At 40.3% G+C, this 22,833-nt stretch overlaps 1 protein-coding gene across 1 annotated transcript in view; it reads right to left on the reverse strand.

Annotated features, from left to right (window-relative positions):
• The window catches only part of LOC141011850 (zinc finger protein 236-like), a 56,565-nt gene continuing 33,732 nt past the window's right edge, over positions 1–22,833 (reverse strand). The window contains exons 22-32 of the mRNA XM_073485175.1: positions 21,271–21,717; positions 18,982–19,127; positions 16,642–16,873; positions 16,376–16,549; positions 15,139–15,297; positions 11,224–11,381; positions 10,888–11,016; positions 10,265–10,459; positions 7,824–7,953; positions 4,969–5,142; positions 1–1,173 (exon numbers count right to left, since the gene is read on the reverse strand). Of these exons, the coding sequence (XP_073341276.1) occupies positions 1,052–1,173; positions 4,969–5,142; positions 7,824–7,953; positions 10,265–10,459; positions 10,888–11,016; positions 11,224–11,381; positions 15,139–15,297; positions 16,376–16,549; positions 16,642–16,873; positions 18,982–19,127; positions 21,271–21,717 (2,066 nt within the window). The 3' untranslated portion in view covers positions 1–1,051. The remainder of the gene's footprint in view (positions 1,174–4,968; positions 5,143–7,823; positions 7,954–10,264; positions 10,460–10,887; positions 11,017–11,223; positions 11,382–15,138; positions 15,298–16,375; positions 16,550–16,641; positions 16,874–18,981; positions 19,128–21,270; positions 21,718–22,833) is intronic.

Consider the following 22,833-nt stretch of genomic DNA (forward strand, 5'->3'; position numbering starts at 1 on the left):
TAGTAGAAAAATTACTTTAATCTTCTTAATTTATTATGGACAATAGAAAATACAGCTGCAAAAAAAGGAAAAAAAAACAGCTTATCATCTGTACATTGGCTTGGCTTCATAACAAATGAAACATTATGCTCAAATTACATATTTCCAACTAATTTATCTTCTGGCAATCATCAGAAAATATACGCCGTCTAACTACACTATTTACAGAATGAGCTACAGTGAAGGAAATGATGGTGCTGCTTCTAAATTGTTGTAAATGATGTGACAGCAAGAGGAAACACAATGCTGACATGATCAGTCAGAGAGGTCGTACAGCATCAAATCCGGAACAGTGTTGTCACGGATCACTGCCGCTTTTCACCAACAGGTTTGGGACACCTATCTGGGTGCTTCGTTCTAACTGACACGAATGTATAACAAACTGCAAATTACATTTAACCTCAAGATGAAATATGTACAGTATAAATATGTAAAAAAAAAGGAAAGAAAAAAAAAGTGACAAGTTTCACACAGACCAGTAAAAAAGCTTTCTTTGTTACATGCTGTTAGTGAAGCAATGACAGCAGTACAGTCGGTTGCAGCTCGGCGTACGTCCCTGTGAGCAGACCAATAATGAAGAAACGAGATGCTCGTCTATGGGGAGCTTCTTCCCAGAATACACTTTCCTCTCTCTCCTACAGGGTCAGCATGAGAGGGAACTGCCTCGCCTGACTGGAGAATTCTCTGGGATGCGTGTGTTCACTGAGCCAAACCTCTCCGGAGGTCATCATATTGGTGTCAATCAGACAGCAGCAGAACAGATACAAATCATTAAGCCAATCACAGGGAACCAGACTCCCATCACTTCACTGCTAATTTGGATAAACAGCAGGGGACTGCTACGAGGGTAAAAGCCCTGGACATACTGTACCGTGGACCAAATCTATAATGTCTTCGACCAAATAACCCTTTGGGGAGGAGGAAATGTTTGGCAAAGCTTTCCTGTTCAGTTTTAAAACTTGATCAGTGCTCAGTACATCGTACAGTGCTGTTTGACTCATGTGGTTTGCAGTCAGTGGAAGACGTTGTGCCAGTCTCCGGACGATTCAGGAACAACTTCCAGGTCGAGTTCAGGCGTTACCTCGACCTGCGCCACTGTTTCGTCTTGGCTCAGGGACACTTCTTGGATCTGACCTGCAAGGAGAAAGAGGAAAGAATAAGAAAAATGAGACTCACATGCAGTAAAATCCTTCTCGACGTAGGTAATGAGCGCTTTGAAAAGCCCATTAACAAGCATTCACAGAGGAGCACCAGCAGCTCTGATTCTCTATTCAATCTGCCAGTAGCTGTCATGCAAATGAGACCATTAGTCAAAAAGCAATCTTCTCCTCCTCATTCCTCCAACATTTGTTTCAATATCCTACATTCTCTCTGTTGAAAACTCAATGTCTACTGCACAAACTACATAATTTGACCTGACAGATGTGGAATATGCTCATTGTGGGTTGAATATACGAGCAATGTGTCTTATGTGGTACATCCAGCCTGAAATAATAAGGCACAAAACAACAGTAAGTCACTCTGGCACAAGCTGAGACTCCTGAGAGGTTCGGAGCGATTCTTCTTCTTTTGCTGCCCCTGCTGCTGCAGGCCACGCACTGAATTGAGTTTTACAGTGGGAGTCATTTAATTATCTCCCTCTATTTTCGTTCTCCGTATCTGAGACACTTCAAACACATATTCATTAAGTTGCAGGCGCATGAGTGCATGACTTGAATCCTCCAGCATTTTTCACAAGCCAAATGACTGTTAGAGAGTCTTCCTTTGACGTTGACAAACAGCACAAACGGGCACACAAATATAAGAAAATGAGTCAAATATAAAGGAGTCATTTGGGCTTTTAAAACCATTCTGACATCATGAACATGCCCTGATGGACGGAATACGTGGAAGTGAGATCCTGGTATTTTCGGGGAGTTCAAGCCAAAATGAGGTTCACTTCTCCAGGAAATGCAGCTGTGGAACCCTGGATTTTAAGCGAAATTCATTACAACTTCATTTGCTGTCCAAATACAGTAGCCACGACCAATATGAGATACTGCCAGTGTCTCTATATATACTCCATCTTGTTTTTAAAAACTCCTACAGCAAGACAGAGTGATGCTAGCAGCTCTGTGAGGCTGTACTTTAGCACTCTGGGCCTTTGAGCTAAATGCTAAAGCTGGTGTGCTTAATTGTTCAAAATGACGATGATAACATGCTGACTAAGACATATACTGTACAGTATTAGCATGATAGCATTTGCTAATTAGTACCAAACACAAAGCACAATTGAAGCTGTTGGGATGCCATTTTGGTTATACATTTTGGTTTTTAGCTTGATGGTGGAACTAGAGGAAAACTTAGTTGGTTAGACACTTCACTTTACAAATGTGAACCTCATGGTTGCGCTAGAGAATAAGTTTAGGGTTCCCCAAAGTCATCAGGATGCAACTTCTGGGGACCATGAATGTCTTTACAAAATTTCATGACAGCCCATCGAATAGAGCTATTATAGTCTGGACCAAAGAGGTGGTGGACGGACGGACAGATGGACTGACAGAAGGATGGACTGAGGATTGATGAGTCATGCTGCAATAACAGTTAACAACAAATAAAAACATACACAAATGCCTTTTGTGGTTTTGAAAATATACACTCCCAAACAGTGATCACACATAGTTTAGAGGCTCTGCATCATTTGAAGACATTAAATGTGTCATTAAATTGCCTCAAAGTGTCAGGGTCACAGTGTTTACCTTAGCCGTGAGTGGTTTTATTTTAATGTCACATCAGTATGCTGTCACACCATGAAGCTTTAACACATCAGGGAGCTTTAACTGTGAGGTCTGAAACCTCCCTGAATTTTAAACCAATTCAACCAATTTTCTAAAAGGTCTTCAGGATTTGTGTGACCATAGAAAAGCCTGAAAAAGTGAATCCGGTGTGCTCTAACCTTGTGGAGTCCAGGCTTTATTCCAAAAGCCGGTGCTTCAGACATGACTTTTTAAATTATCTTCACCCACCCAGCAGGGAGACCTGAGTGGAAGTTTTTATGGGATTGGTTCTCAAGTTGAATAGAACATCTATCAGCATTGTTCTCCTCCTCAGGTCATCTTCAATTCAGCCGGTGCCTGTCAGGCTCCAAGGTCGGGTGCTTGTTTGAAGGATGAGGCGAACCAAAGGGGAGCTGGAAGTCATGACTTAACATTCAGGACGTGCGTCTGCTGATATCAAAGAGGAAGCTGTGCTGACAGCTTCAAGTGAACAGAGTGGACTGAGCTGTCATCATGTGTTTTCCTGCCCTACAGTATCACAGAGACGGGGGTGGGGGACATTGGGGCGTGTGTGTGCATACGCATTATTGGTGAGTGTGGGGGTGATTGAGCGTTTTCATGAGGCTCATTCTCCACGGCTAATGAGAAGGATCATCGAATGAAGAGCAACAGACACAGAAACTTGAGCGTGAGAGGAAGTGAAAGCATTCCACTGGGGAAGGCCACCGCTGCCTCTCAGCAGGCCGAGTGCTCAGGGACACCTTTTAATGTGCAGCGCCTTCAAAACACAATTTCTATGGTACAAGGAATGTGGACTGTGTGTGACGAGAGCCATGGACGCACACAGAGAAAACTTCACAGGGGACTTCATTATAAATGATTATCTCACCTGATATTGATCGGAAGTGTGTCTCCTGAGAGAAGATGAACTGAAGCCACGTTTCCATCAAACACTTTCGGTTTAGTACCCTTGAGACCTGTACCTTCATGTACCTAAACGCTAGATCTGTTTTGCTTTTCCACTGCGGACTCTACTCTTTATTGTTAGTGTGGGGGCGTCAAGGCTAAGCCACTTCACTTTCTAAGCAGTTGGGAAACAACAGATGAGACTTTTCTTGGTACTGAGAAGCTGCAGCATTTATTCTCTGACACACTGTAACATATACTCTTTGATATATACATATACTCTAACCTTTGATCTGCTATGCTCGCATTAGGGGTGTCACAATTTTGCTTCTAAATCAAAAATCGTTCTAAGTGAGCTTTCAGTTTCAATGATCTAAATCGGGATCGGCAATTCTCAGAGAAAAAACACTTCAAAGATTGATCGGCAGCTGCACTTCCAGACACTTGTCCTGAGTTCACCAAGACGATGACTGGTAACAGAGGAAACTCTGACAGCAGTGGTATTTTTTGTGTGAGACTGGAATCTTTATTTTGGTGAGTATTATTTGAACCTGCCTAGACCTAACCCGCAAGTCACCTGGATGAAGTCAACATGTTGTTGTAAAATATCTCCATCTTTTAAAGAAGAATTTGAAAATGTAAATTGTTCTCCTGACAGTTGTCAGGGCATAAAAAACAAATGATCTGTTGATCTTTACAAATCCACATGCGAGTCTAACAATGGCAAAGCTGTCAGCGCTGAAAAAAATGATCTAATTGAAAATCAGAACAAGTCGTGACCTTAAATCTCTTTAATCCTCTACTTAAAAACAAGCTTTGTTTGAGAAAAGGCTGCCGGGCGGAAAGACAAAAGACTGAGAAAATCGGAGTGTGGTAAATCCTACATCAGAGCACAGAAGATGAGATGAGTCTAGTTGCTCTGATTCTCTCTGACCAATCAGTGGTCAGCAGTGTTTTAACTTCACCCTGGTATCGGCTCAATTCGCTAAGAACCTTGACGGAGGTGTAATGAAAAAACAGAAAGGCACGGAGTACTGTAGTTCTATTAGTACCACAACTTCAGCCAAAGAAAAAACATTATAAATTATGTGTAACCAACTGAATTGAAGTGGCCTACTTAGTGAAAATGCGGCTGAAGTAGACAAAGTTACAACTGAGAGCCGATTACTGTCTTCCGTTGCACAGCTGCACAAACAGCTGGCTGCACCCACTGGTGTTAGTGGTGGAGTTTGCGTGCGCACTGGTGTGATGCCAGTCAGCTGCTCACCGTAGCCGTGGGATCTCTTCATGTGGTGTTTCATGTTGCTCTTCTGGGTGAACCTGATGCTGCACACCTCACACTTGAAGGGCTTCTTTCCAGTGTGTTTGACCATGTGGACCTGCAGAGCACTCTTCTGGTTGAAGGCCTTGTCGCACTGACTGCACTTAAAGGGACGCTCGCCTGCACGGAGACACAAACCACAGAGATAATACATCATTCAGCTGTGTTGCATTGAGTATTTTTGTGTTTTTGGTATAATTAGTGCAAATAAATGAAACCATGGTTAAGATTTTTGGATTCTGGCAGCATGTAACAGAGAAATAATTAAATCCAACTTACAGCTGTACATTTTATAAACCCTAAAAAATCATCTGTGGTCCAACAAATATATATTCTGCTGTTATTTATTCCATTTAGCAAATATAAGTACCTTAGTGGCCTCCCACATATTCATGGTGTTTATTAGAAAATATTCTTTTGTCATTTTGACTCATAAATGAACCAGCTTCTGCTGTTTCAGGCTCATGGTAAACATTCTGTTTACTAATGTGTACGTTAGAGAAGAGCCTGCATACTAAGTATATCTACTAGGCAGCATCCTTTGACTCTGGTGTCTTGAGAACTTCCAGTTTGCATAATGTAAACATAACTAAACTAGGGCAGAAACTCATGATTATTTTTCTTTGTTGATTAATCTGTCAAGTATTTTCTAGACAAATCAAGTAGTTGTTTGGTCTATAAAATGTCAGAAAGTGAGTGATCCCAAAGAACAAGACGAGGTCCTCATATGCCCTGTTTAGTCCACAACAAAGATATTCAGTTTACTGTCATAGAGAAGTAAAGAAAACAGGGGATATTCAGATTTCACATAATATTCTTTTCTCAAAAAATAACTCAAACTGATTAACAGTTATCAGAGTAGTGGGGGATTACATTATTATTCATGAAATCAAGACAGAAATAGCAGCAGCTCTGTTAGTTTCTCTTCAAGCAGGGTTGCAATTAATTATTTGTCGTTATAGATTAATCTGATGATTATTTTCTTGATTAAGTGATTGTTTCATCTAGAAAAACGTGAAAAAATACAGCTTCTTCTCCAAACATCTGTTTTGCTCAAGCAAAAGTCCCAAAAAAAGAAAGGATATTCAATATACTTACAGAGGGGACGAGGGAAAATCAAAAAATCTTTAAATTTTTGAAGCTGGAACCAGTGAATTTCTGTCTTTTTTTTTTGTATATGGTTAAAAAAGTCATTTGTTGCAGATAAATATTTGGTCAATCGACTTATAAATTAATTGACCTAAAGATTATTGTTGTTGTTGGTTAACAATCTGCTGCTGGCCCTACCTTCCCACAAGAAATTGATGTTGAGCAGACGACCCATTTCTTGTCACATATGGACAATAATAATGATCACATATTAATACAATTATTTATAAATCACATTTTATTTCTTCGAACCAGGACATGTTGATATTTTTAGACATTAAAATGACAAAGCAGGGACACAAGGAATCTTTTGCTACACAACAAGAGTCACTTTTCCTGGCTGGGCGCTATCATTCCACGCAAACACTTTAAAATATAGATCCAAACGTGGGAGAACAAGCAGCTAAAAACATCAGGTAAAACCTCGGCACGGACGGGATGGAAGGTTTTTCTCTTATAACAATTTTGAATCTTGCTCACACACAAAAAAACCCACTAATAACTCAAGGTGGTAAGATGAATCAGAATAGAAAGGCCCAATCAAAATCTCCCTTAACAGTATTGAAATGAGTCTATTCAAATGGTAATAGGCCAACAGAGCTGTTTCCTTATGTACATTTAGGGCTTATTATCATGTCTCTGCGATTAGGATTTCACAGAAGGATGAGGCTTTCAAGGCATTAGCTTTTTTATTAGCCGTGTCTGTTTGAATGGATTCATTTGTATATCTAACAGGGAAGGCTGGTTGATGTCACTTGAAGAATTAATCAACTTAAAGCTTCGTAGAAACATGGTCTCAGCATTTTATCCTCGCCATGTTATTGTAGATATTCACTGTGGAATTTCTGACATACATTTGACACCATGTGGCCTATATAACATACACTCATGACACACCATATGCACTCAGCAGTCTCAAACATGACGTAGATGTGACCTACATGTTTCCATGGAGCTCAAATGCTTCTCTTCATTTACACGAGTTCCCTAGACTTCACAGATGCATCATATTACATTTTCATGTTGGAAACCACACTCTGAATTCTGTCCCTTGATATCCATAATAAGACAGTTACTTGTGTGGTAATGGAGCACGTATTCAAGTATTCAATATTAAATTAATGAGAGAGACAAAATATCCTTTGAATAAACTGTATAAAATGCCCTATAAATGAACATAAAGTGTGAAATGTTTAAGAAACCATTAAAAATCAACCCTTATTTTTAAAAATAATTTTACCAGTCACACTTCTAATTCATGTTGAATATTATTATATAATGTTACTTGTCATGAAAGTGCTGATGTCACCAGTCACTCTCCTCTCACATGCTGCAGCCACAACCTGCTACGAACTGCAGCAAGTTTGCTCCTGAAGTCATTCTGAGTCAGTTCACGAGATGCGACAGAAAAAGTTACCAACTCAAACTTTGCTAATGAATTGAGTTTTATTAAGTTTTTAAACAATGTCACAAATCATTTAGGAATTTAATTACAATTTATTTATATGGCTACTTAATCAGAACTGCTTAAATTACTTAAAATGAAACACTTTTAAGCACCACAGCTGTGTGAGACGATTTTAATTTGAATCACTCTGTTGTGGTTTTTGTTATGACGTGCACTGTGAAAGCTTGCTCCATAATCCTCTTACCTGTGTGTGTTCGGTTGTGTCTCTCCAGCTGGCTGCGCTTGGCGAAGGCCTTCACGCAGGAGGAGCAATTAAACACTCTGGGTTTCTGGGAGCTGGGTGACGGCCCCGGCTGGTGCACTCGCTCATGTTCCTGCAGACGGATTCAAAAATGTTAATTTGTTTACAGTCTGGCACACACAGTCCCTCTACTTGAATACGACTGCAGCAGAGATGTCCGTCATTTTACCCTTGAAGAAGCTGACACTTAATTTGAACCGCAAATCAAAACAATTCTGGAGGAGATGGTCACACTAACAATCGTTCCTACGAAACTTTTCCTGTGTCTCCTCTTTTTTTTTGTTCATGATGTGTTCTGTTGCTTAGGTTTAGATCCCTTTGAAGCTGATATTATACAACCTATGTTTATTCATATGTGCTTTATGATGACTGACTTTTCTATATTTATTAAATTAAAAAAACATGTTCATTTTATAGTTTAGAGGCAAAATACTATATATGGAAAATGGAAAATCAGGCCAATAATTGACCTACCATAATCTTTTATAAGCTCTGAGTGGTTACTTGACACATTTAACTGTATTATCAGTTTAGACAATGTAAAGCTGAAGTAAACTGTGGTTCTATGCAACCTACTAAACCGGACACAATTATTTGATTGAGTAGTTGATTGACAACTGACAACTATTTTCTTTTAATGGTTGATGACATTTTTTCAAGCAGAAACGACAAATATTTGCTGACCGCAGCTCCTCAAATATGAGAACATGATGCTCATCTTTAAACATTGTATTTTTGAGTATTAAACTGACTGCTGAAAAGAAGCGCTACCAAAACATCATTTTGGACACTCAAAAATTACGATGGGTATTACATTTTTCACTGTTTTCTGACATTTTGTACACAAAATACAACTGATTAATCTGGACATTTATCAACAGGTCAATGAGTAATTAAAATACTCATTACTCACAGGCCTACCATGTAAAACTTGACTGATACTAGAGTTTTGAGACTGATATACTGTAAGGTCTTACAGTGAGCAAACTTTTACCTTTTAAATAAGAAAATAACTCAGTATATCCAGAATCTTGGTTCACCGCAATGCGTCGGAATTATGAAATTCATGAAGGCCGTATTCAAGACAAATACTTGGCAACACAAAGCAGATGGGTACACAGGAAAGGGAAAGGGAAAAGAATTGAATAAAAAGTTGGTAATATGGCAAAAGTGCTGATGCTGAAACTGCACCAAGTTTATAAGGAGGTAACAAAGTCTTGAGGGTGTTTGTGGTCATGGTCAAGGCAGTGTTTATCAAAAGTGCGTAAGCTTACAAGCTTATAAGTGTATTTCCTAAAAATGCAGAACTATTCTCTTAAAATTTTTATTAGACCTTAAAAAGTTTCACACCTTATAACTTTCACTTATCATTTTTTTGGCATGTATGCGTATGTATGTGTATGTGTGTGTGTATGTGTGTGCATGAATTGGAAATTTTAAGTGACCAGATAATTGTGAAAGTGAGTCAAAGCTGGACATGATGTAATTCATCAAAGTGAACCAATTCTGAAGATCCCCAATTTTTTTCCCCATTTTCACAGATTATTCCCCCTAGTTTTGGTTGTCTAGCTGCAATTAAATGTCAAAAGCATTACTCACAGGCCAACAAAGTGAAAATAACAGCGCTACCAATTTATCTTCCTCACCACCGGGCCTTTTTAAAACTCTAAAATCAACATCCGAGTTCTGGCTACAGACTAATGAGCACCCTGTGGACCTGGAGAGGATGAAGCTCGGTCACTCTCACTGTGACACCAACCAAATCTCAGTTGTTACTTTCATGAGAGATGAAGTGAAAGCCTGTGGCACAATAGCCTTTGCTTAGAAATATGACATTGTGGGGGAAGAGCTTGTGCATGAAGCCATATCCTCCCTCCTCCTCCTCGTCTCTCCTCCGGATTCGAGAGCTCTGGTATTTACATGCTCGAGTGTGTCAACTACATGAAGAGGATCGTCAGGAAAGAGAGGCACATGTGCTCCTCTCTCTGAGACGGCTGCAAACACCTCTCTGTTTAAGTGTTTTGTTGCTGAGAGTGACAGTTTGTAAGAGTGTGTCTGAAATGCCTCTTGATGATTGACCCTTATATTTGCTTCAAATAGTGAGACGCACTCTGTTAATGTTATCTCTTTCCTCTCTGACTCTTTGAATGTATCATTTTACAGCCTGAAGTAGAGGCACTGGTGACTAAAAAATAAGATTTGTGAGTGAGAGTTGATTTATTGTTTTCCTAAACGTGGAGTTTTATTTGATCATATTTAAAGCAAAAATCTTCACTGACTAAGTTAAGAGGAAGCAGTAGTTGGATGAATGTCAGAATTTAATATTTAAACCATTATCAGCTTAAATTTCACCTCAGTCTACTGTTTTTTATGCAAGTTTTTACCTTCAGGTGAGTAGCTCTCTTAAAGGCCTTGTTGCAGAGGCTGCAAACGTGACAGCGGTCCTTGCCGTGAGCTTGTCTGCAGTGGCGCCGCAGCGTGTTGGCGTTCTGGCACACCTGATTGCAGTAGTAACACTGGTTCCGATTATCAGCCTCCGTCTGGCCATCCTTCCCACCTTTATGGCCGTCGTCAGTAATCTGGATCACACACAGAGATATTAGTGAGTAACATATTATCATTACTCACAAAAGCTCAAAGCCTACACAAGCACTGGGAAAGAAATGTAATAATATTTTGGCTGCTTATGCTTATAATAAATGATTTTAGTTGAATGAGGCAGGTCTTGTCTGAAAGTCTAAAATTCAGATATCTCATGGTGCTGTATTTTCATAAAAATCCAATTTTTATGAGATTGATGGTGTTTTTAATATCTCCCAGGCAGCCTCTGATTTCCCTTCATGTCACTATAAATATCAACTGGTAGACATTTATTTCTCAAGAGCGGTAACCCATCACAATGGATTGAGCATTTGCTCAATTCATCAATGTAAAACCAACTTCAACTTTTGTTTGACAGTTCCGCCCCTGGATATCACGCTGCACAGACGATGACGAACACACTCACATTGTATCCATTGTCAGCTGCTCCGTTTGTGGACTGCGGATGATGGCTGACCAGTATGACCTGCTGGCCTGAGCTCGCTGACTGTCCTGATAGACCAGAGTCATTCAGCACTGCAGGATATGTCTGACCCTGAAGAGCAAAAGATACTCTGGTCAGGCGGCTGACAAACTACATGATGTCAAGTTTGACTCATCACACACGCTTCATGGCATCACTCATTTTGTAACGTGTTGCAGAGTCAGAGAGTCTTGAGGAATGCATTTGAAGCCGAGCTCAGTCTTAAATGAGCCATGACACTGTAAGTAAAATGTGTGTTCGTTGATGTGTTTTTCTTACCTGTGTATTGAGGTTTAGAGTGACACCTTCCAGCATACCCTGAGCATCTGCCAGTGTCAGTGTAACACTGCTATCACTGGCCACGCCTCCTGGGGACATCACTAGGCTCTGGGACACAGCAGTGTGTGACAGGGTGGTGCTGGGCGGCAGGCTTGAGACTGACAGGTGAGAGATAGACCACAAGGTTAGAGAGTGATACAGTGAGTTTATAACACTCAGTTCCTCAACTGGTTTATGACACCATTATCAACAACAAACAGACATACTGTTTATGACATATGCAGAAGGGTGTATACAAACTGTGTAACTGAATAACAGACATGAGAATTGACTGTTGGTGGAAACGGCCTTGCGCACCTTTAAGACCAATGAAACTTTTTGTTGTTGTTGTTGTTTTACACAAGTCAGCCCCAATTTAATGTGATCAGCATTTATTCTTTAATAGCCATTCACAGATTCTGTAATTACCTCTTTATATATTAGTTTTAATTTGCAGTATCAATTCAAATAGTCTACCTACCCATAAGGGATTCACAGGAAACAATGTGGCGTTAAATTCAGCGTTACTGTTATTGAGTTACTGTAATTTAATCGCATTGATAGCGGCCTTGTGGTGTGTTTCCATAGAAAGTCGATGCAACAATTTGAATAGACTCTCCAAGTGATACAAGTGATGAGTCTTAAGTACTAATTAATTTAACCGCCAGTAGTTAATGATTTTTTTTTTTAATTAGGAATACGAACAGAGAACTAAGAATTGCAATTCAATGTTTCAATTATACTTTTTTCTTCCTTGAACATCTGTGTCACTAAAAACTAAAAACTCTCCATTTAAAGGCTTTAACTAATGAAATACAATGAAATTAATGAAATCCTTCTCAGAATGAAGGATAGTTTAATTACAAAAGTTGGATGTTAATTTGTTGAATAAAATCCTTCAGTGCTGTACTTAATTGGTTTCTATGGTTACAGGCTTCGATGTAAGTTGCACTTTGGATTAGTGGTGGCAGTACACGGACAGTTGTGATGACCACAACACGTCTACCTGCATTTGTTTAGGTGACAGAACCAGCTGTCTACCAAAGCTCTTTTGCTTGCTAACTACAAATTAAAAATGACATATTTATCAGTTTTGGTCAGGGAGGAACGTCGATTATATGAGCGGTAAGTAACACACAATATTTTATTTTAACAAGTAGGCCTATATGGGACTTGCACTGTTTATTAGCCACACACAGGCTGAGCCATATTTACATACAGATTGACGGGATTGCTTTGGTCTAATCAATATAAGCAGAGATGCTCTCGGTGAAGCAGTGGGAATGTTTTCCACTTGAGTTGAGCGAGGAAGGTAATGAAGAGAGAGATGAGACAGGGAATTTGATTAAGCTTCTAGGTGAAGAGTGAGCCAGTCAACAGAACAATCAGGAAGCCGCCCTTTGACTAAACAAATCATATTTGCTCACTTCACAGCACACAAGCTCTTTACTTTCTTATCGCGATCGGTCCACACAACTATTAATTAACGATTCACACAGAGTTGTCTTACTCAAATGTACATGCTCTTGATAGACGTATATTTGCACTTCATCAAAGACAAACTTTCTGACACTAAAAGATAAAAGAAAAAGAGGAAAAATAAGATGGATGAAAAGCAACAGAGATCCCAGCTCAGATTAAAACCGAGACCATGAAGGTAAGGGTGCGTTATTTCGTAGGCTTCTAAGCCGACAAGAGATCATTGAATCTCTTTCATGAGATGATGCTCCAGAGCTCAAACGTATATTCCAAGTGTGCCTGGCTTCATTTTGCACATGCAGCCCACTTCCTGGTACACTTGAAACAACTATATGTGGCCAGCACATATTTTAAGACTGTAAGACTGGTTCTCAATTAAAAAAGAGTGAACAGAAAGCATTAAACAGAGATGCAGATTTTAAACAACTCAAAGAGTTTGCATCAGTTTTAGCTAGCTAGCTAGCTAATACTGACAATTGCCAGCTAAAATGATAAAATCTGCTAGAAACAAGCGTTTATGTGACAAACTCGATGGTGACTGGCAAATGAGAAGCCTGCCCCCGTTTTTTTTTTTTTAAATAACTTTACTTTGAAATAGAAAACCCTTTTTTTTTTAAGCAGGATGGAGCATAGTGAATAGTTCTATTGGAGTGTCTCCACTTAGTCTCACATAACCAGACCTGACCAGATCAATGCTGTGCCAGCGCTGGAGAAAAAGCTTGTTTGAATTTCTTTAAACCAATCATAATCTTCTTTGTCAGTGCAAAGGTCAGGATGCAGTGTGGAGAGTCCTGGCATTTTACTGGCTAAATCCCTGCAAAAGATGTTTTTACCATTAGCAACTAGCTCCGGGTTTGGGTGACTTGCCATTTTCAGCATTTAGGTTGCAAGCATGGAGGTTGGAGTTGTTGTTGTCTCCACTAGTGACGGGATTTTGAAAACGCTAACGCAGAGGTAGCAGAAAGGAAAGAGAATGCTGGCCCTAACCTTTCTTGGATCGCCATGTGATCTGATATTTTTACATTTTTAATTTCTGTCGGATGTCTGGATCAGGGGAGGCCTGATCCAACCATTGAAGTGTATCTGGAGCTATTTCAGCTCTACAAACAACCACTGTGATGACTCCATAGTGGGGGGCACACACTTTGGCATGCCATTTCATGAAAAGGGCATTGATTAAAAGACTGTTTCAGCCTCTCCATCAATGTTTTATGCAGAGATCTATCACTGCTCCTGTAGCGGTATTCATGCTCCCTCTTGCGCTGGCTAAGCATGTGAGTGAACTACATACACTTATTCACCTGCCATGTATACTTTTGAATTTGAAGTGGCTACAGTTTACTGCTGTTTTGATATCTGCTCTTCACCTTTTACCTGGCACATCTGATGGAAAAGCAAGGCTTTGTGTTCATGGTGTTTACGTACTGTTTGTTGTTTAAACCTGCAAGAGGTGAGAGTCGGCCCACGCAGTGTATCATTCTTTATATACTGGGAGCGATTGCAACGGCTAACAGCAGTACAGACAAGAGCCTCCCACTTAGTATTTGTGCTCATTCCATCAAATGAATGGCAATCCAATCAGTCCTGCTCAAGTGGGTTACTCTGAAGATATCTGCCCAACAGCCAGCTGGATATCTCCCACTTTGCTGATATAACATTGGCTTAAAGTGGTGGCCTCAGAGTCAAGTGGTGTTATGAGTGAGTGGAGCAGGTCACCAACGATGGCTTGATGCAGGTCAAAGATGGCTTCTGTGTTGATTTTAAGACTCACAAGAGCAAAGTTGTGTCGAACAAAGTTTATCGAAAGCGAGAGGGTAGTTTCTTTGTTGCTATGAATCTCTTAGAGGCCTATCAAAGCCATTTTATCTACAAGACAGCAAATGGTCACTAAATTATATAACTTCAATATTTCCCCTGGGGATTGGCAGGATTCTCCTAGTACAAGCAAGTAATATTCACCCCCAATTCACTTCAACAAATAAGGAAGAGAGATGTATTTTCTTACTGTCACAAATCGATTGCATGGCTGGCAGTGAGTGCAAAGAAAAGGACAGAGAAAAAACAGTTTAGATGAAAAGGTGTGTACAGTTTAACCTTGTGCAGTGATACTAGTAGCGTGTTATTCATACTGTCACCAGCACTTCATGTAGCTTGTTTTTGTTGCCAAACTGTGCAAGTAAAATTGTCCTGCCAGTTTGGATCTTGCTAATACTTTCAAGCTAATTACATCAATGATGAGATCCCTGCAGAGCGAGCAGTGTTTGATTCAATTTTCATTAAAAAAATCAAAGTTACCAAATGACCTTTCCCTGTCTTACCCTCTTGTAAGACATAATAGCTGCTTCAGCTGCTTAAAACACCTAGACACAAAACAGATACATCTATACTGGTCCTGACCTGCCATTCCAGTGTTGGCGGGGCTCTGAGGTAGCAGGTGGTCACTGGTGATGGTGAGGGTTGCGCTGGTGGGCTGGCTGCTGAGCGGTGATGCCAGCCTGATGCTGCCGTTCATCTCAGCAACATTGGGGTTGCTGTGCTGGGCGAGCAGATCCTGACCTGGGGAAGTATGGAAAAAGCAATTTTTAGTCTAGGATCCAAGACAATTAATTAATTCATCACATTTTTTCACATCTTTAAAAATGCAGGATGTAGAATATTTTGGCCCATTTGAGGAAGAAACCTCAAATATGCACCGATCATCTACCAGGGATGCTTTTTGTCCACTGCCTCTGGTTAAATAGAAAGCCAAGAGACCATCTTGCGATGGGATCACACCTGCTGCGACACCCGTCATTACTAATCAATAGTCAAACAGCCATCTTCGATCACTCAGATTGGATCACTCAACCTCACTTTTGATCTAAAGTGTGCACATGTACATTTTCTTGACTGTATCTTGCACGATCGTGATGGTATCACGCTGACAAAATCAATCCACAGACAGACAAAACCCAACAAAGTACTCAAAACTTCTTCTGTGTTAGTTACTTTTACAATAGGTGTCTCCAGGACCACAATTTGCCACGATGACACGCACACTCACTCACACACACACACACACACAGGCAGACTCACAAGTTAAAAACATAACCTGCCGAAACTGTCATGACTTGGAATCAATAACTTGTGTGGAATGAAAATTGTCTGTGCAGCGCCAGGAGAAAGAAAAACCAAAAAAAACCTGTCTAGGATTATAATCACAACACAAAATCCATCAGAGTGCTGAGTAAATGAAAGTCCAAGTCGTGCCCAGAGGAAATATATCCTACTGCTCCCGTCACGCAGGCAGGGAATGATCCATCTTGACTCGAGGGGGCTCAGAAAAAATGACAGAGCCACAAACGACCTCTACACTGTTGATACAACCTACAGTATGTCCCCAGGGCGTGGCGGCTGGTGGTGGTTTGTGAAACTCATAATCTCTAACCCTCTGACACACTGAGGCTTTTAATCTGATTTTTTTGTTGTGGCTTCGAAATGAAAGAAAAGGCTGAGAGTTATTATTGCACCTTTTTTTTCTAGCCTGCTAAAACCAGAAGGAATCAATACATACAGATCCTTGGTTTCATTTCATGTTTGTTTGTTATTGACAGTCTGCGAAAACACACGGTTAGGTGTATAGAGTGCTCCATACCTGATATGGTGAGGGTGATCTCCTGAGGGTTTCCTGCTGCCGCGCCAGAACAAGACGCCGAGGCGAGGGCTTGAGTCAGGCTGGGGTTGTTGATGGTCAGTGTGATCTCCTGACCGCTGGTGCCTCCAGTTATCAACCCAGAGCTGCCCATGACATGGCTTAGATCCTGAGAACCTGCACAATCAGAATCAGCACAGATCAGTTATTCAGCTCATTACAGAGAATATCTAGTGGTTCATTTTCTCAGCTCAGACCGTCACACACACCTGTGGCGTCCTGCTCAGAGAGGCCGGCCATTGTGACCTGAGCAGGTGTGATGGCAGAGGGCTGCAGGGCCAGGCTGGTAAGTGGGTGGATGACGACATTGGCCGACACCGAGGGGTCGGTGGTGGACATGAGTTGGCTGCCAGAGTGGGAGACGAGGCCAGTGTCGACACTCAGGGGTTGAGAGAGGAGGCCGCCTTGCTGTAATGTCTGCTGGAGGAGGGCAGGGTCGATCTGCAAGAGAACGTACGACTTCAGATGAAAGAGGAAGGGTGATATCGAGGAGGAGAAGGAGAGGGACACTTGAAAATTGAAATATGTGATGCCAGATTCATTCCAAGAATTCAGGTGGAAATTTGTAATATAATGCTTGGACTACATACTTTTCAATTCATTATATGTCAATATGTCACAACATTTTTAGTATCACGGTTGTCTATAAAGTTTCTGAAGATGATGAAGACATGACAAAACATCCTTTTGGTTATTACTTATCAGGAGTATTGATGATGGATATAAGTAACAACACTATAACCATAAACAAACTGAATTGATTCAAGCACCAGTGAGCAGATCAGAGTTGTCAAAAACAAAAAGTTTCTTTTATCACTTTTACACTTGACTGAACACAACTCATAATGAGCTCAGCTGAATCTTGTTCTCTCTTGGGATTGCAGGATTTCTCCTCCGCCAGACTGCTCATTTGGTTTAGTGCATATACGCTCTCTAGTCACATTATGACAAAAACACCCAATCTGCCATTGTATAGCTCCAAGATGCCATGCACGAACCACCATTAGCAAAGAGGGTGTCAGTGTGACAGTGGAGCTGCAGTAAAAAGCACAGCTCATAATAATGTTGCTGAAATCCTCCTAATCACATCATTACTGTACATTTAGTGCCTACATTTGCACACAAAAACATTTATCCCTTAGATATAAACAAATCTCCTCATTACAGGACAATGTTTTAAGGGTGGTTTTCTACTTTAAGTTGTGTTCATGGAGTGTTTCTTCTAGGCGCTGTATTGTAGGCAACCGGACTTGTTTCATTTTCTTGAAGATGTTTCACCTTTCAACCAAGAGGCTTCTTCAGTTCTAACTAACTGGAGGGGAGTTGCAGGCTTTTAAACTATGTGTGGGAGTGTCCTTACAGAGTCGTTAAGGACACGTGTGAGCTCTGAGTTTCAGAGTCGTTAGGGCCACTTGTGGGTCGTTGACCCAACCGGCCTTCATGTGGGTTGTTAGGGCTAGGAGAGCCCAGGTGTGAATGGTTGTTAAGCTGTCTGGGGTTGGGGACTCAGCACTGTATTGTAGGTGGGTGATAAGTAATGTCATAGGCCACCTCCTCTGTTCAAAGACGGCCGTTACAGTTTGACATAGATGGATTCCTTTACTCCTCTTTCAAACCACCTGTCTTCTCTGGCCAAGATGTTTACATTGTTGTCCTCAAAGGAAGGATTTTTCTCCTTCAGATGTAAGTTCATGGAGTGTGCAAGTACACTGCACTTTATTAAAAACTACACAAAACAAACAAAAAAGCTATTTAGCATAAACCAATCTGTAATTGAGTGATACGGTTTAGATGAATTGATGAACGCCCCAGCAGTAATTATAAAGTTGACTCATTCAATTGTCTTCTGCTCAATTAAATGATGAAAATGAGGGAATAACAAGACAAGGGCTGCATTTAAAAGAGCACTTAGCACTTAAAATGAAAGCAAACCAGATATTTGGTTAATTAAAGACCAAAGTAACAATCATTTGACAAGATGTATTGACAGAACATTAATGTACTCAAACCTTTGTGACTTACACACTTTGTCTTTATATATATTCTACACATTAGGTCTTACATGAACATTTAATCAACCATTTCACAACCTTTCTTGTATACCGAGTGCACATATTTTGGGAATGTTGAGCTAACTGTTGTATAATAATGCAATATATACCTAAAATAATATTGTGCCATGAAACTATTTGAACTATTTGAACATTGTCCTCTTGGGTCATAAGCTCATTAGCAGCATTGCGCCACACTTAAATGATACTGATTTTAAACAAATTAGTGCTAATTATATGTTGATAGTTTTTTGTCAATGATGTGAAGGTTTGGGTCCTGAAATAAACAATTACTACTCCTAACTGCTCTTCCAAATGATGCATCAAAATGATCTCATTCACCTCAATCAAAAAGTATGCTGCGGATCGTGAGCTCAATTTTGTCAAGAAATTCTGAAACTGAAGGCAACACGCCTTGCTAAGTACTTGATTCATGAACTACAGGAAAGGAAAGACACAAAGGTAATAACACAAGGTTCAGCAGGAGGCGTGTGTAACCTGTAGAGTGATGTTGTTGATGTTGGTGGTGTCGATGCCAGAGATCTGGACGTTGGGGCACACCAGGTTGGCAGGCGTCAACTGCAGGTGGATGCCGTCCAGGGTGGTGAGTCCATCTGGTAGAGACACTGTCAGGTCTCCTGCAGCTGCAGCACACACACACAGGCAAACTTAGAATTTTTTCACAGTTTGATATTAATATGCAACTGATTTTCTGCTAATGTTAAGACTAATTAACCTTCAAGGCAGCAGAGGTACAGAGTTTTCCAGCATCAATATTTTATCATTTATAAATAACCTACGCTTCTGCTCAATCAGCTGTTCATATCAGAAATGAATTGACTCGGCTAAGTGTAATATTCAAATCGCACGGAGCTGCAATTTTCTGATAAAGGTAAAATGTGTGACACAACAGCATTATAATGAAGTACTGCGCTGCTGCAGAGGTTCTGTGGCCTAAAATCAGGATCTCCAGATGTAAGAAAATGTGTTTCTATGATACAAAACCCAACCAATGTCACATCATTATGATTTTGATAGTTTTTTCAGAGTAAAAGGAAAACTGTGATGTAAAAATGATCATTCACTCTAATAGAATCATATCATAATTGCAATATCTGTCAAAATAATTGAAATATGATATTTTGACTGCCCTAATGTTCAGGTTATGGCACATAAATAAACAGAAGGACTTTTTAATAAAAAATAAATAAATAAATCCAAGATAAATTTATAGTACCAGACAAAAAGGACCCTGGAGGCAGATACATTATTAGATCTCATGTCAAATGCCAGATGTAAAGGCATGACATACAGTCCATTACACCCACTGCTACGCTTCTGAGCTACCAAAATGTGCTGCAGGTTTCTGACCAGTGCAAGGAAACCCCTGAAGTGAGGGCACTGAATATCTCATAAATAAGCACCTCCAGAAGACTGAGAGATGACAAAGATAATCTGGGAATGTATTCAATATTAGATGATGAAAGGGGAGAGGCTTTTGAACTATGGACATCTCTCAAAAATGCAGAAAACAGAGGGAGTAAGGAAGAAAGCAGTGAGTGGAAAACATTTTTGGTCACCTCCCCGTCTGTAATGCTCCAGGAGCCGTGTGGGAAAAGTAATTTCATGGCTGCCAGACTTCAGTCAATAAATTAAATTTATATATGTTTGGGAGAAAGTATGTGCATAGTGCTGTATTATGACATCACAGCTGCTGTGTAACATCCTTAATAGCATTTAAATAGCAACATAAACCTAATCCAATAAACTTTTATTATTAAATCTGTTCATTTCAAATTAGAAACCGCACATTACAGGATTTCTTAAGCAAACAAACATGAAGAAACAGATTCAATCTGACCATAAAACTAGCTTCACACATAGCCAACAGCTCACCTGCACTGAACGTCACATAAACTCATAAAAGGCTTAGTTGTGAATAGGAACCATAATCTTGAATTTTGCAAATCCTCTTTCCAAGTCAAGCCTATGCATCATTTCCTTTACCAATTTTATCATCATCGAGAAGCAATTTAATCAACATTTCACAAGTCACACAGCAAAACCTTCAATGCTCAGCTGTTGAAATGTGAAAGCCTGTTAGAGAGGCTTGAGAGAAATACCCCTTCTGTGATAACTAGATGTTTTATCTGAATCCAAAATGCAGCTAAGCTGAGTACAAACAACGTAAGTGAAGGTTTGGAAGCTCTATAAAGGATCTTCAGTACCATCATGAAAAACAGATTTCTGTTGAAAACCATCAAACAGTATCCTGTGATTGAAAGAAAGGGAGTGAACGAGAGGTGGCTTGTGGTGATAAAGCACCTTCCTCCTCCGAGCATGAGCCTCATCAGGCACTGTGATAAAATGTATTTCTTCGTGAGATTGAGTACTGGCTGATATTGTAAAGGATGATCCCCGCAGCATTTTAGTTACACTCACAAACATTGGTGCATTAATCATCACCCTGACATTACAATCATAGCGAAATGCCAATAAAATGTGTTGTTTGTGGGGATTGTATACCATCTCACAGTGAGTCTGTTAATAGAATTTACAGCCTGTGTTTTACTGTCTCAGGTCATTTCATCCTCTAAAATTGATGCCTGCAGACCACGGTGAACTATAACAGACTGCTGAAATCTTGCAAAGCTGCTCTACAGTACACCACTCCAAGTAAAATATGCTAATTTTCTTATCTTCCGCTTGGCATGATTAATTACAAGCTGTTTTTCTCCGTGTGTGTGTCTTTGGGTGTGCATATGTCGACCCATCCACAATCCCTACCTGACATGGAGGCAGGCAGGATGGCCTGTCCCACCAGCCCCTGTTGCAGTAGATTTTGGTCAAACTGCCCTGCCAGGACTTGGTTGGCCGGGAGGTAAATGTTGGGGTCAGAGTTGGGCGTTTGGAGCAGACCCACTGATTGAAGAGCCTCTGAAGTTGCCGTTTGCTGCCCATGGCCTGGTCCCACAGCCTGCCCAGTCGCCCCATGGTCCTGAACCTGACTGGCCTGACCACTCGACGACGCAGACCGTTTGGATTTGTTTCTGTCGCTGCTTGGCCGGAAGTGGCACTGGATGTGGGTTTTGCGGTGGCCTGAAGTTCTGAAGCGGAGCTCACAGAAGGGGCATTTGAAAGGCTTGGAGCCGGTGTGGAGGCGCATGTGCACCTTTAAGCTGCCTTTTGTGGAGAAGGAGGTGTTGCACATGTGACAGCTGAACAGTTTCTGACCTGCAAAGACGAGGAGACACAAGTCATGTTTAGCTGACTGCACCTTGGCAACTTGTCTCTTTGCAGTCAAAATGTTGCAAGTCTTGGGACAGCCCCATTTTATCAACTCCCCTTTTCCTTCCTGAACAACATGAATACAGTACAATATATTCCAATTTAAGAAATATTTTAACATTTTGGGAAATGTTGTTTGCTTGCCAGGAGCTAAATGCCAATATTGATACAAATCTCCTATCGATATGCTTAACATGGAGCCAGTTATCTTAGCTCAGCAAAAACCCTGAGAATGGGAAAACAGCTTAAAAGAAAAAACATCTCCCAGCGCCTCTAAAGCTCTCTTATTATTACCTTGTTTATTTGAGCTGTTCAAAATGTGATTTTATGTGCGGCTGGACAATTTCTGGGCCAGACTCTAACTTCCTGGAGTCTGATGCAAACCCCCATAAAACCACAGCATGTTCATTTTTACACTTGGTTTTCTATACAGATTAAAGACGCTACAAGGAAATTTAAGGTTTTTGTTTCTGGCAGCCCCTGTCGACAAAAGCAGTATGAGCACAACCGCCACATCTAATGAAGATTTTCTTTATTCTTGCTAGCATGAGCATTTGTTTTTAAAACGAGTGAAATAAAGAAAACATATTTGTAACTTAGTTATAATTCTGCTTTTCTTTTATAAGTACAGCTGTTTGCAAAATGAATCGCAATGAGGTAATGTATCTATTTGTGGCCAATCCTCTTCCTCGTGGTCTTATTTGGTTATGTAAGTTAAATAGAGGCACCAGTATTAAAATAAGACTGTTTTATAACCAGTTAATAGTTCTTTGTAGTACATTTAAACAAACAAGATATCACATGTTAATTAGTCAACTTTAGAAGTGCTAAAAGGTGAATTTGGTTGTCTATGGACAGAGGTGGGCTAACCATTTCATCCTGTTTCCAGTCTTTAGCTAAGGTAAGCTGACTGACTGCCGGTAATAGCTTTATATTTACCATACAATCATAAGGGCAGGATCAATCCTGTCATTTTGTGTGTATTTTTAAAATGCTAAAATGTACCTTCAGAAAATCTAAATATAAGTTTCTATTATGTTCTCTGATCTTTGCAGAGCCTGT

The sequence above is a fragment of the Pagrus major genome, chromosome 17, assembly GCF_040436345.1.
Source record: "Pagrus major chromosome 17, Pma_NU_1.0".
NCBI classification, from domain to species: domain Eukaryota; kingdom Metazoa; phylum Chordata; class Actinopteri; order Spariformes; family Sparidae; genus Pagrus; species Pagrus major.